At 40.9% G+C, this 15,539-nt stretch overlaps 1 protein-coding gene across 1 annotated transcript in view; it reads right to left on the minus strand.

Moving 5' to 3' along the window:
• The window catches only part of ltbp1 (latent transforming growth factor beta binding protein 1), a 71,418-nt gene extending 58,306 nt beyond the window's left edge, over positions 1-13,112 (minus strand). Inside the window, exons 1-2 of the mRNA XM_025060729.1 lie at positions 11,882-13,112; positions 7,616-7,686 (exon numbers count right to left, since the gene is read on the minus strand). Coding sequence (XP_024916497.1) covers positions 7,616-7,686; positions 11,882-12,252 — 442 coding nt within the window. The 5' untranslated portion in view covers positions 12,253-13,112. The remainder of the gene's footprint in view (positions 1-7,615; positions 7,687-11,881) is intronic.
• Between the last annotated feature and the right edge of the window lie 2,427 nt (positions 13,113-15,539).

The raw sequence follows: 15,539 nt of genomic DNA on the forward strand, positions 1-15,539 counted from the left end.
CAGGTTAGCTTGTCAAAATAGCCCTTATTTAAAAGTAAAAATACAAATATATTAGTGTGTCTCCTCTACTTCTTCTGGAAGGTATTTTGAGATGGTAAATTACTTACTTTGCATTTTTGTTAATGGTCAAACGGGGCTGCGTTAAAGCCCTTTAGCAAACAGAATTTTTCCGATTTTGGCTGAGAGCGCAGTGTTTGGCCACATGTTCAATAAAGTCCAGCAACTCCTTTCAACGTGTTTAATCAGTTGGACTACGCATCCTCCGCAGAGCGATTACCTCAAGGGTGACATCATTGTTATCTTTCCCCCCATGGAGTGGTAAGTTATGTTAGCATTTTCTCACTTTCCACTTTTGGCAGATTTTTCCCCTCTTTTCTTTCCTGACCAGCATAAACAGTTTTCACCCCAGGGTCGCCTCCACGCTTTGTAGCACGAGGGCTGCCGTCTGTTCTGGGAATAGTTCTTGTGCTATTTCGCGCACTTCAAAAGAGGTGCGCTGTGTGACAAGGGCGACAGACTAAGTGATGATAATTTACCCGCCAAGTCAGGGACAGGAAATAGATCCGCTACGCTGCTCTTAGTCTTTTGATCAAATCATGCTGGGTTTGACTTTGGGAAGGCTGCCCTCCCCGCCCCCCGCTCCCCCACAGCTATGGCTCCCAATGGGCTGCAAGAGATAAAAATATTTTGGGTGTGTGTAAGTGTGAGCATGTGGCCGTGTCCATGTGCAAGAAAGATACAATGATTTCCTTTGTGTCAATACCTTGATGGCTGAAAGAGAGTAGGAAGAAAAATGGGCTTTTTGAGAACAACTGCAACAGCTTGTTAACTTAGCGTGAAGCTAACACAGATGGATTCAGAACCATGTGGTGGTGTTGGGAAGACACAATATATCTTAAAGGTGAAAGGTCAAACAAAACTGTCACAAAAAATGATATGTGATGAAATGATCTTCTACTTTCAATTTCCTCACAGTCCTGTTGAGATGAACACAATTCCGAAAGACTCGCAGGAATTGAACAAAGGTATAATAGAAGATTTGAGGGGGAAAAAAAATTATGATTTTTAAACAAATTAAGTCAAATTGGATAACCTTACATGGTAGATGTGACGATGACCTCTCACGGGACACTTACGTGCTGCGAACCAGTGGTTGGGAATCATTTATTTAAATGATACCAAACAGTTCTATTTCCACTAATGATATATATATATATATAGGTTCTATTTTCACCAATGATATATATCTTTTACTAATTAAGTAATTTAAGTAATCACGCTGTAACTATCGAGATATCTGGTAATAAATAATAAATAAAAATAAGAACAAATTTAAAAAATAAATAATAATAATAACATTTTGAATCTTTTCTGTTTGTGTTGAAAAAGCTAAACTAAAAGCTAATGACTGGCCAAGTTAGATCCTGAAAATAGTTTAATGTTCCTTTGTCTTGTAATCCATGCATTTTTAAATTGATCAGCATTACCTGTCGTGTAGAGTATAAACTAATTAGTAGATGCTTCTGTAATTTTCTGCTTTCATTATTATTACCATTGTTGTCGTTGTTGTTGATTGTCTCCATGAAGTTTCCTTACAACCTGAAGGGTTGAAGGCAGAAATAGTTTCTCTACCCGACACGAAAAAAAGATGATCAACAACTACCTGTGGTGTTCACAGAGACGCCAACATTGTGTTGTACTGCAGGAGGCAGCGCAGCTCACCTGTGCACCACTACTTTAAGCCCTAGCATGGGTCTGACAGCGCTGACAACAACCGCGGCAGGACCGCAGCAGGACTCACACCGTAACAGCGCTACGACCAAAATGCCAAGTTTAACTTTCTCTGCTGCGCGGTTTCAACCGAACCGGTAATGAACAAAGACATTAAAATACAAGGTCTTTGGTAAAACATGAGTCACGTACAGCAGCATGGTGCGCCGCAGCTGCAGCTGTGCTGACACCACATGCGCTGAGTGAAAAATGCATTAAGGCTCTTGGCAACCGTAAATATAACGACGCCTGCGGGTTTATGTTGCATCTTTGGTTCTACTTATTTGCCCATATGTTCCGTGTCTAGGTTCTCTTCTTGTTATTTCTGTAATAGGGACCAGCAGTGCTGAAAAACAGTCCAAAACACAACTGCCTGTCCGTTAGATAGCTCCATTGTTGAGCGCTTGTCTGCGGTAACCAGGGTCTGGACATACTCCAATAACAATGCCCGGCAGTGACAGTCTCTCCTTCAGTGACTCAACATCCAACCTTGCTCTGCATGAATGAGCTCGGTCAGTTGTGTACCTCATTTAATTCCTTCCTAAAACTACTCACTGTTACCCAAAAAAAAGCTAAGTGTCAAGTCCACATGTTCTTAGCTTTCTGCATGTACTCTCTTATAATTTGCTATTAGCTGATACAATTTCAAAGATCTGGAGAGTCTTCAAGAGATTTTAATACAACAACAGCAGCAACGCAAATGCAAGATATTTAATTATAGCTAGGTAAAACAAAATTGCTAACGTCGGCTAAGGGTTCAACTAGACAAAGCCATCATACATTTCTAAGGTGTTAATGAAAAAACTAACTTTTTGGTCTAGAAAATACTGTAAATATCATACAAGCTAGCACAATGCTACATAGTCCTTGCATAGATTCAATTCACGGTGTACTAAATCTGCTCTTAGCTTGGGAGCCATAATGAAGGGTAAAGAGTTTCCCCCCAAAACACGGCACGAATCTGTCACAATCCAATGTACGGCGTACAACCGTCGAATGTAAACAAAGCTCTCTTTGCGCCGCTCGCCAACGAGTTTCTACGCAAATCTGTCACAATCCAATGTAGGGCGTACCACCGTCGAATGTAAACAAAGCTGTCTTTGCGCCGCTCGCCAACGAGTTTCTGAGCGAGATTTGTTTCGGTGCCGTACCTCGAAATGATGGAACAGGACTTTAATAAACGAATGGGGGATGGCGACATCAACAATGAAACGCAGCATTGAAACAGGACGTTTTTAATATTCTCAGGCATGTCGTCAGAGGGTCCTTGACGAGTGTTTTTACAAAGAGCTATTCTGCTCTGCAAACAAATAATCTGTCATCATCTGAATCCATTCAGCCTGGGACAAGAAAACTGGATTTTTGGAGGTTGACTCACTTGTTGTTTCCTGTGGTTGCCAAGAAAATAGGCAATCAACAAATTATGTATTTAGGTCAAAGAGAAACCTAGTGACAATATAAAAAAAAACAAAAAGCATTTTTATGTATTTAAAAAAATAAAAAATAAAAATGGTTTGGTTTTATTATTTATTGTTGGGAATGTCCACAGTAGTAGTCTGCGATTTGTGAATAGTGATTGGACAATCTTTGACTCGGGTTAGGAGCTGAGGATTCAAACCCAAGACGCTACATGTGCAGGCGAGATCCCTAACCTTGCATCGCGCTCCTTTGCTTTTTTCTTCTAAGAACGTGGCCTAATTTATTTCACAAATTGTTGGGATCTTTCCTCTGAGCTTCCTTTTGATGTTGACAGGACTGCACTATTACTGCTGTTTTGTCAGCTGCACGTTCATTCTGCCAATCTCCTCGCCAACACTTTCCGAAGCCAAAGTATTCAACAGGAGGTCGGAAAGCAACAGACAAACTTTGGTCGTCCAACTCTGCTCGAGGCACACTATATATATATATTCTGTTCAATTATTAGTGTGACCCATGAGTGAGCGATGAGTCCAAATGGGTTCAAATGTAAATTCTGATTTTATTTCTCAGTTTAATCAACCCAATTACCACGTTGATTTCAGCAGCCCTATTATATTAAATCTAAAAAGAAAAAATTAATTAAAGTTCAGCAGCCCTATTATAAATCTAAAAAGAAAAAATTAATTAAACATTTTATTAAAAAGACTTTAATAACCAGTTACACCTGGCGCCCATGTAATGTCAATAAAGGCCATCATTTATTCTATAATCCAGTCTTTAGGAGGAATTTGGAGCATCACTGTTTTACCTCCTTTCTCCTGACTGGATCGTCTGAAAAACATGTACTTGTGAACCGTCTACGCTGAACTGGTAAACAGTGACATCGTACTGTCACAGTGTAGCAGCAGCGTGGTCACTTTGGTTTCGCGGTAGCCACAGTCACAAACTGCATGTTAAATACAAACTCAAACTAAAATTAACGCTAAAACAATTCCTTATTGTTCCTTACAAGGTAAGGATATTGTAGGCTAACAGTATATCGATCACGTTCATTATAATAGCCGATGCTAACATTAATAGCATGTGTCGGGATGTTTTAAAACTATAAACCAATATCACCATTCCTGGACTCTCAGATTCTCAGGTTTAGATAAAACCACAGGATAAACATTTTAAAAGTCCACGTAACCAAAATGTCTGCAACACTGGGATAAGATTGTTTACTTTAACAATCGGTTGACAACACGGTGTAAACAAGAAGGGAGAAAAGAGACTGGGCCAGTGGTAAAAAAAAAACATTCAAAGTTTTCTAATGACTTGGTGGCAACTGTCCAGACACTGGGCCCACCCAATGGGAACTTGTTTATTTTTGGATTATTTGTTTTACTTTTATGTGAGGAACTCAAAAGACGTGCAGTCTACGAGTCTACCCAGACTGTGTTAAACTTTTTGACACGATATCAAGGCTGCTATTGAGCGTTTACATATGCGCGAAGCAAATTTTCGTGCACACTATATTGCTCGAAAATAACAGCTTTTAGTTATGATAAATGATGTTGTCGTGTCTTCCGGTTGTTAGCCTTTTCGCCTTGATCATGTTCAGCATGATGATGGTGTTGGATTAGGTTTATCGATTCAAAATACTGGCCTTATTCTTACATAACCTGTATTACAATAGCTTTCTCTGCTAACGACACGTTAGCTTCGACTGTGACTTTGAGCTTCCTCTTCTGTTCTCCGACACAGATCGCATGCGCAAAATGATCGGCTGCAAGATCGTAAATACATGCGTTGGTCGACCAATCAGCGCTCAGCGCCAAATATGTTGAAAATCAGTCGATTCCGATCACTGTGTGGTCAATCGGTGCATTTCTACCTTTAACTTGCTAACCTGCTAACTGGTAAAGCTTATAATTTATTCCACATGTAAAAATGTAAATAGACAAAGGCCTAGACCAAAAAAATAACATATTTGAAACTATTTAAGTTAGTATTAGACGAACAATACGTCCAGTGATCTCGTCCAGCGATCTCGTGTAACCTAATGTAGCATATCAAGATAATTGGGTTTAATTGCAAAACCCAAAGGGTTCTAGGGGTTTGTACCAATATCCCCTGGTTTAATTGAAGTAATGAGGGACACAGCTATTGGGGAAGTCCCTTTATTCTGCAATACTATTATTAGTGAGGCGGTCCAAATCTATTTTTCCCCCTTGTGTTTCTGCTGGCGGTCGTTTTTAGTGGAGTTCACTAAAAATTACGATCATGGTTTATACAGTTAGGTTTCTCCCACCTACACAAAGTATGTTTGGACTTCACCCAGAAGGACTATTGTGTTTTCGGTCACTACTTCTACCGAAGCCCTTTTCCTTGATTACTTAGCGTAGCTTGCCAGCAGAAGAACAGTTGTTCCAAACCAAACTTCTTTCTCTGACAATTATAGAGACCATTGTGGCTCCTGGAAACCAGTAGCAGCTGAAATCTTTCGCAGGCCTCTCCAGAACGGTGCCTCACGCTACAGAGCGTTTTTTTTCTCAACATCACTGCCTGAATTCTTTCGCATGGTGTGTGTGTGTGCCCTGCAGCTTTCTGTAAACACGACGTTTTAGTCAGATGTTATGAATTAATCTGCCTTACCAAAAGGTGTAACGAAGACAATTTTAGCTCCTCTCGACTTTTGTGGTAACGCTATATTTTACAATATTAGACCTGGTTAGAGACGCAAACGAGCAATAGAAAATAAACAGCTATAAAGATAGGCTATGTTTTTGATGAACATGTTTGATTTTTTGATTTTTTAGATTATTAATGTTGGCTGTTGTTTGAGCTCCTGTGTTGTGAAAAACTAGACTAGTTTTTTTTTTTTTTTTTAATAATCAATAAGCATCCATGCCCGAAAGTGACCTCAAAAAAGACATGTCACACACACACACACAGCTACTGTGTTTACAGAATTGTCGTGTGTGTGTCATTTTGTGGTTGTATTGTTGTTTCCGGCCCGGTCCCTCTGAGGTCAGCTCTCCAGACCACCACCATGTAAGGGAGTGAGAGAATCGTGAAAAAATCGTGTTCTTTCCACTGACTAGCTTCATACTCGAAGAGTTCATTGTTTACGTTTGACGTTGGCGCGTCCCACTTCCTCTGACTTAGTGTATTAAAGTCTTACACAATTCCATGACGTCAAAAAAAAAAAAAAAAGTCAAGTGAAATGATACATCGAAAAGGAATGGGCACCAATCTAATTAAAGTGCTGTGGTTCTTGTTTGGAAATTCACATATGTGCTGTTTGGAATGGTCTTAAAAAGACAGACGTGGGTCGCACATGGGCAAGAAAGTGGGATCTGGGCAAAAGATACACTGCATTATTGTTTATGATTAGCCATTCAGTCTTTTTGCAGAAAACTCCAATGTGAACTATATGATGGATGGATGGATGGATGGATGGATGGATGGATGGATAGATGGATGGATGATGGATGGATGGGTGGATTATAGATAGAGGGATAGATAGATGGATGGATGGATGAATGGATGGATGGATAGATGGATAGATGGATGGATGGATGGATGGACGAATGGATAGATAGATGGATGGGTGATAGATAGGTGGATGGATGGATAGATCGATAGATGGATAGATGGATGGATGATGGATCGATTGATAGATGGATAGATGGATGGATGATAGATAGATGGATAGATGGATGGATAGATGGATGATAGATGGATGGATAGATGATAGATAGGTGGATGGATAGATGGATGGATGGACGGATAGATGGATGGATCGATAGATGATAGATGGATGGATGGATTGATAGATGGATGGATGGATGGATAGATAGATGGATGGATCGATCGATAGATGGATGGATGGAGGGATAATTGGATGGATGGATGATAGTTGGATGGATAGATTGATGGATGGATAATTGGATGGATGGATGGATGGATGGATAGTTGGATGAATGGATGGATGGATAGTTGGATGGATGGATACTATATTGACCAAAAAATATTCCTACATATTTATATAACCATCTGAGCCAGATCTACGTAAATGAGACAGTTATATACAGTATATCACATAAAGAAATGCATATTGTTTGAACTAGAGCAGTATTAGGTCTTAAACTTTAATAAAGATCAAAAGTAATAATAATAGTAATATCAAGCAGAAAAGCTGCGAAAATCAGTTTCCCTCTCGTCTTTGTTGGAAACGAGAGGCCGACACGATGCCTCGGAATCGTTTTCAGTCCGTGGACCATGCAGCAGCACAGTGAGTTATTGTCTGGTACCATGACTGCATCAAACCAAAAACACTTTGAACACTTTACTTTGCCCCGACTGATATGGTGTGTGTGTGTGTGTGTGTGTAAGCTGTTGTGTTCACATAAAGACAGTTTTGTTTCCGAGGGGAACTTACGCTTGGTGCACCGCTGCGACCCCTGAGCTTTGCTCCATCCATGACAGCACTGCCCTCCACAGACGTTCACCCTGAAGACAGAAAAATCAAGCACAGGCATATGAAACGAGCAGACACACAATCATTAGAAGAAAAAAAAACAAAACAGCTACGGCCCTGGCTCCGCTCCTGCTCCGTATCACAAACTCTCAGTGAGCGTGTACTTAAGGAACCCAACAGAAACTGCAGCACAGAACATTCACTTTGCTTTTGGCTCTTTCACCACTCGAGACATGTTATTTCAATTAGGCCACACATTAGATGACGAATAGTTATCTCTATATTCGGACGCCAGAACTTCAGATTTTTACACGGGAGCCTGTTTCTGAATATATTTGAGGTTACAAACAGGCCACGTCACTTTTGATTTGGGGTCCGCAACACACACACACACCTACTGTAGTTTCAAGTGTTTTCCCCTGGGTTCCGGAAATTTGAGGCAGGTCACGTCAGCATCTGAATGTTCTACCATAGTTATCTGATGTTTTGGCTTCCACCAATTCTCACCGGATATTTTTCAGACTTGAACGCGATCCCAAACACAGAGCTCTTGAGATGTGGTTTGGCCATGTGTGATACTTAAAATGAGTGGGGAGGAAGAAATGTTCTGTGATACCAAAGTTGCTGAGGTTTAGTGTTTATTAGAGTAGTTAGATTTGGGGGAAGCAAAAGAAAAAAAAAAAAAAAAAAAGGCACACTTAGTTTGACCAAAAAAACTTTGTGTTGGATCAAGGTCTGCGCCTAATGAGCTTCTTAGAAGCTGAGACTAAATTGCAAGCCTTCGTTTGAGTTAAACAGACTATTATGACTGTTACGACTAAATAAGGATGGGAACAAACCTAAAACAAAATAATACATTTCATTCTAATTATAAAATATGGCTTCCTTCTGTGACTCATAAATGCATTTTCATCTGGACAACACTCAAAAAACATAGATTGAACGGTGTGCGTCATTACATCCCAATGAAGGAAATCTCGACTCTCAAACCATACCGTAAGTAGAGTTAGTAACTAACCGTGTCACTTTTACATCTTTACTATTTTTACATCACCACTGGTAGTAGTCAGTGAGAATACCTTAGTGAGGGCCAACGGTATTTGAAATTTCTAGCCAACCACGTGTAGCCAACCACGTGTGCCCAGTTGTACAAAGAGCTTGAAACTAGCGATGGCCCGATTCGATATTTAGGATCAGTATGAGTCTGATATTGGTCAAAATTTCGAGATCGAACATCAAAATAACAACAATAGCCCGTACGATCCAATTCCAAAGTCCAGATTTTTAACTTGCAACATGCTGTAACCAGGGACATGATAGCCTCGGCAAAGGCAGCATGCTGGAGGAGAAAAGAAGGGATCGGATTGATATCGGTATCGGCAGATACTTTAACTTACAGTATCAGTAACGGACATGAAAAAGCACTAGTTTGATCCGAAACTTCCATGTCAATCATCTGTCAATCATCAAAAGTCTGGCACAATTTTACACCAAATGCCCTTCTTGACACAAGGCATGATGGGAATCGATGGTTGTGGAACCCGTAAGTCATCTAAGTTGGAAACGTGAGCAATAAGTGGCACCAGCCCAAATGTTCTCAACATGAAAACAAGCACAAAACACGTCAGTCAACACCTGGTCCTTTTTGCTAATTTGGTCACGAGATAAGACTTGACACAACACAACAACACCTCACTGTCCAACCGATTGAAGTATTTTCACACATCAAAACATCCTGTTGGCTCACAAGCTTGCTAGTGGATCACGCAGCGTTGGAGGAACTGCGTTATTCTACTGCAACCGTAAGGTTCTACAGTTAGCATCCATACAGAGCCAAAAATGTCCGCTCTACCATTTTCGATTACAACTTTTGCCTAGGTAAAAGGTGATACTTCCACCAAATGAGAATAACCAGGAGTTCATGTAGTCATAGTCAAGTCATTTGTCAGTTGTATCTTCTATCTCAAGGTCTGCAATATCTTTGAAGGGGGGAGGATTTAGCAGAAACGTCTCGTGTTGGTTCCAGTCTACTCTGTTGACTTTAGATGTCATTAATTCTTACATGATGGAACATTAGAGGTAAATTGTCTGTAAAATGGAGGTATTTACAGGAGAGTTCAATGTGATTAGTTATGCAGCACTATTTGTCATATCATGGTTCTAATGCATCTTGAGCCCACAGAGCCAGTCTCAGTGAAAACATGGCTTCTGGTAGTGGAAAAATTATAATGACGCTAATTGTACCACGGGGTGAAAACGTAAGCAAAGAATTTTTACACAACCTCATGAATGTGTCAGTCGCGCCGTTGCGCTACGAACCCAAAGTCCATACAGAAAATTGTCAACTTTAAATATTGTGTATATATACTGTATATATATATATTAAATTTTCAAAATGAAACATTGACAGATTATCTTTGAATGATACAAGTAAAGAAGACTGAATACTTTTCGAATGAAGTAAATTAGTAAACCTGAAGTAGATTTTGCCCAACTGCAGCCCAGTACCGAATGACCTACAGACCGGCACCAGCCCCCGGACCAGAAGTTGGACACCCCCGCTTTACCTGAGAATTTCCTTAGGTCATCTAACCCAGTGTTTCCCCAAACTTTTTTTCTGGGGACCCATATTTTAAAAGTCACAAACCTTTGCGACCCAAGTCAACAGACATTATTCGAGACGACCCCCCCAAAAAAAAAAAACTCTTGCGACCCACCTGAGGGTCGTGACCCAGTCTTTGGGAAACAATGATCTAAACAATGGTGGCAACACTCCTGCCTTATCTGAAAGAACCATAAAGATGGTAACTACGGAAACTTGTCAGAGGTCAAAAATAACCTTTTAACCTTTCTCCAAAATAACTTAACAAATATGACGATAACTCACGCTGATGGGAAATCATCACTGCTGTGATCTGGGATGAGAAAAGTGTGATCGGGTGTTTACGTATTTGTGGTGCTCTGGTATGAGTGGAACCTCACAACAAAGCTATATATACAGTACATGTGTGCGTATTTACATTGGATACAGTACATTGTGTACACGGCCAGTAACTTAAGCAAAGAATTTCTACACAACCTCATCGGAAGATGATTTATGAATGTGTCGGTCGCTCCGTTGCGCTACGAACCCAAAGTCCATACAGAAAATTGTCAACTTTAAATATTGTGTATATATACTGTATATATATATATTAAATTTTCAAAATGAAACATTGACAGATTATCTTTGAATGATACAAGTAAAGAAGACTGAATACTTTTCGAATGAAGTAAATTAGTAAACCTGAAGTAGATTTTGCCCAACTGCAGCCCAGTACCGAATGACCTACAGACCGGCACCAGCCCCCGGACCAGAAGTTGGACACCCCCGCTTTACCTGAGAATTTCCTTAGGTCATCTAACCCAGTGTTTCCCCAAACTTTTTTTCTGGGCACCCATATTTTAAAAGTCACAAACCTTTGCGACCCAAGTCAACAGACATTATTCGAGACGACCCCCCCAAAAAAAAAAACTCTTGCGACCCACCTGAGGGTCGTGACCCAGTCTTTGGGAAACAATGATCTAAACAATGGTGGCAACACTCCTGCCTTATCTGAAAGAACCATAAAGATGGTAACTACGGAAACTTGTCAGAGGTCAAAAATAACCTTTTAACCTTTCTCCAAAATAACTTAACAAATATGACGATAACTCACGCTGATGGGAAATCATCACTGCTGTGATCTGGGATGAGAAAAGTGTGATCGGGTGTTTACGTATTTGTGGTGCTCTGGTATGAGTGGAACCTCACAACAAAGCTATATATACAGTACATGTGTGCGTATTTACATTGGATACAGTACATTGTGTACACGGCCAGTACTTCAAACAAACAAATGCAGTGATGTTTTCTTTTACTACATCACCACGTGCAGTGAGACAGACAGATGTCTTCAGCATAATTCTAAAAGTAGTCTTAGAGCTATGTGTGTGTTTGTGTGTGTTACCATACACAAGAGCATCACTGTCACTGATCACACTGCAACATCAAACCCCAGATCAGAGGCATTGAAGCGGCAGGTGAGGGTATAGTAGGGGGGTAAATACCACAGGGACTCCAACTACACTGAAGTCTTCTCAAGATAGTCTTAAAGAATGTATACTTTAAGTATGTGGTGTCTGCTAGGTTTATGTTCAAACTGACAGGAAGTCATTTTTTGACTTTTTTTTTTCTTCCTTTCTTACCCTGAAAGTTTCATGTGCTGCTGCTGTTGCTGTTGCTGTTGTTGCTGACTAAAGTGGGGCACTGGAAGCGGAGCTGCCTGGTTCCCCATCCTGCGGGTCCGGATCTGCCCACGGTAGTTGGCTTTCAGCTCCACGTTGTACGTGTGCGGCTGCCCCGCTGCGCCGTGACGCGTGGAGATGGAGCTGACACGCACCGCGCCGTCCGCTCCGGCAGAACCGGAGCCCGGCCCTGGACCGCGCTGCAGGACGTACAGCTTCCTCAAGCCGCTGTGGCCCTGCTGCTGCTGCTGCTGCTGCTGTTCTACGGACACACACGCCGGGGTGAGCAGAGCACCCAGGAGAAAAAAGAGGCCCCATTCCATCCAAGCCATGTCTGCGGCGAAAAGGGAGTCAAGTTTGGGAGTGAGTGGGGGAGTAAGGGAGGGGTGTCCAGGTTAATTTCGTGCTGCGTTAAAAAAAAAAAAAAGAAAAAAAAAGAGAAAAAAAAAATCACTTCTCTTTAGCGAAAAAAAGGTTGTGTACCCCTGAGCATACTCGTGTAGGTGTCGACCAACAAGAGAGAAAATACGCGAACGTTACCCACAAAAACGAAAAGCTGACTTAAGTGAGTTAAAAGTTTGAAATAAATAAGGACATGTCACGAAAAAAAAAAGCCCCAAAAACTTCCTCGGTCAACTAAAGTTGCGTGTTGTGGCTCCGGTTTTCTGTCTTCCTGTAGCGCCACAGAGTTCCAGACTGCCGCGTCCTGCCCGCGGCCGATGACTGAAGTCTCTGCTCGGTCTCGGAGCCTGAGAACTCCAGGAAAGTTTCTCCGCTGGAGGTGAACGGTGTCAGCGACGGAGAGAGCAGCCTGCCTCCAGACGTGACGTCAGCACCGAGGGAGGAGAGGGGGAGGCTAACCCTGACAACTGGGAGGGGCGGTGTGAGGGGCGGAGGGGGTTCCTGAGAACCAGCCGCCCACACACACACGCACGCTCGTACTAATGGGTGAGTTGACACATCTCACACCGAGCAGCTCCTCTGTACACACACACTCATTTCTGTTTATTTCTACGACGTGCTAGCCAAACGTTAGCAACACACCGTAATTCTATTTTCGTCCCCCACGCCCCCACATGGACTTCCCAAAAATTGCTTCAAAATTCCGATACACTTGATTTTTAAACAACTGATTCCTAGAAATGTGATGTTCTCATTGGACGAATGAAACAGAATTAAGAAACAGTGTCACTTTTTGATTTAATACCGACTCTGCCAAGACCACCTATGGAAAACTGCTGACCAGACACTGGTCTCTTTTCTTGTCCCCTGACCTTTGACCTCTGAGCTGCCAACTACATGAGAAAGGGCACGAGTCAAGAACATAGGCTAGAAAAATAATAATGTATACCACCATAGTTTTTTTTTAAGTACTGCTATTTGGACTAAAGTACTTTGCAGTAAAACTCATTGTAAATACTCGTTCATAAAAATAGTTTTAGAAGTACCTTGTCTATTTCTGCCAGTTCATTTCTGCACTGGTTGACTGGGGCACCGCAGCAGTCTTAGGCCCACCCAGGCTGCTCTCATTGGTTGACACCAGTCAGTGATGTCAGTGTCAAGCCATTACACGCAGTAACATCCCAGTAACGTGTGACCTATGACCTAGAAAAGAAATCAAGAATGACTTCAGAAATGTAATAGAAAAAAAATAGATATAAACAAATATTTTGAAAATACAAAATAATAATAATTAAAAAAAAAACATTTTATATCATTGTTATAAGAGTGTCGGGCCACTAATCGTAGGAGCAGGACTGGAAGTGAGGCCTCGCTTTAGATCAGGGGTGTCAAACTTAAATTAGTTCAGAGGCCCACATACACATACAACCTAATTTGATGTCAAGTGGGCCGGACCAGTACGATCATAACATGATATAAACACATAAATAACAACAAGTCCATGTTTTCCCACTTTGGTTTCCTACAAATAAGTACAAGTATATTGATACATTCATTTTTTTTCATTTATGTTTTAATGCAAAAAAAACACATCAGAAAAAAAATCTACATATGTAATAAAATATATATATATTTTTTTTACAAAACATATCCCGAACATAAAATGTTTGTGTTTTTTTTTTTCAAAATTCATCAAGTGGGCCGGATTGAGACCCCCTAGTGGGCCGGTTTTGGCCCACGGGCCGTATGTTTGAGATCCCTGATTTAGATGATAGAAAGAGGCAAAAAGAGCGATAAAGTGACATGTAAAATGACCAAGCGAGGGACAGTGAGCGAGACAGCGTAACAGTTGCTTACCCGCAACTTGGAAAACTCGTATTTTCGGCAGCTGGTATCGCAAGGCTGTAATGGTCAGTATCCGCTTCCATGATCCAAATCCAGGCGGTAACCTTGTAAAGACAGAGAATGACACTTTTGTTGCATAGTGTAAAAAAAAAACTTGTTTGATAGTGAGAGAGAGAGAGAGAGCTGGAGGGTAGAGGTCCAGACGTTGACACAGATCGTGTCCTGTACAGTGTGTTAGACAGAACAACAGCAGACACACATCTGTTGTCCATACACTCGTTGCACAGGAACAACCAGGTGCGTGGCTGCTAGTCCAGGTGTCCGTCTGAGTCTCAGGAAATACGACTTTATAGGAATTCTTTACCCGCACACGTGGACCACAAACAGAGCTGGACTCAAAGTGTCAGACCTGTAAACTGTGCGTACGGCTTGAATTAAAGTATTAATCGTAAAGTATGACTACGTGACGTGATATCATTACCACAGGCGGTCGATCGCCATATTTAGTTCTATAAAAACTCCAACACCATCGTATAGTTACAATCACATGGAAATTATGAGAGTCGACTCTACTGAAGATTGATGTCAGATCCTGCAGGTAGTTTTCAGAATGTTTTCGAGAGCAGTTTCTGCACCGACCAGATAATTAGTTTAAGGTCTATCTACCATAAGTGAGTGAGTGAGTTAACCAAACCATGCATGTTATTGTAGTTTATAAATAATCACGATCGACTGCGATCACGATTAGTCAGGAATAATCCACAGCTACCGTGTGATTTTTCCTAATTTTACATTTTAATTCATCAACTATCCTAACTATATAAAAAGTTACTTTTATTTATATACATTAAATATAGCTGAAAATATTCAGTGGTTTTGACTTGTTCACACACGCTATATCATATATATATACTGTATATGTATATATATGTGTCTAGCATCCTGCAATTTCCGGTACCGATACTTTGTGATTTTTTTCAAACCCATGACAAATACTGACCTTTTGACAACTTTAATATATATTTTTCATAACATATATGTCATAACAAATTGCATTAGCCTAATTTTACACAGAGTAACATATAGTGTTTAACTGCCACCATGTGGACTGGATCACGTGGAGTCACTGCTCTCTTCTGGTCAGTGGTCACATGACATGAACGGATCAGTTCCATTTTACATTGCTAGGGGGCGTTGCAGCACGAACGCCTGTTTGTAGTAGGTTAAAAAAAAAATCATGCACTTTTTCCACTTTTATGTATTAGCATTGATAGGTAATGAGAACATCACACTCATCTTTATGTCTTTAACCTTTGGTACAGACATTGTCACAGTTAGTGAAACTCAAGATCAGGATGGATCCAAATGCAGC

Source organism: Cynoglossus semilaevis, chromosome 12 (genome assembly GCF_000523025.1).
Source record: "Cynoglossus semilaevis isolate Cse_v1.0 chromosome 12, Cse_v1.0, whole genome shotgun sequence".
Classification (NCBI taxonomy): domain Eukaryota; kingdom Metazoa; phylum Chordata; class Actinopteri; order Pleuronectiformes; family Cynoglossidae; genus Cynoglossus; species Cynoglossus semilaevis.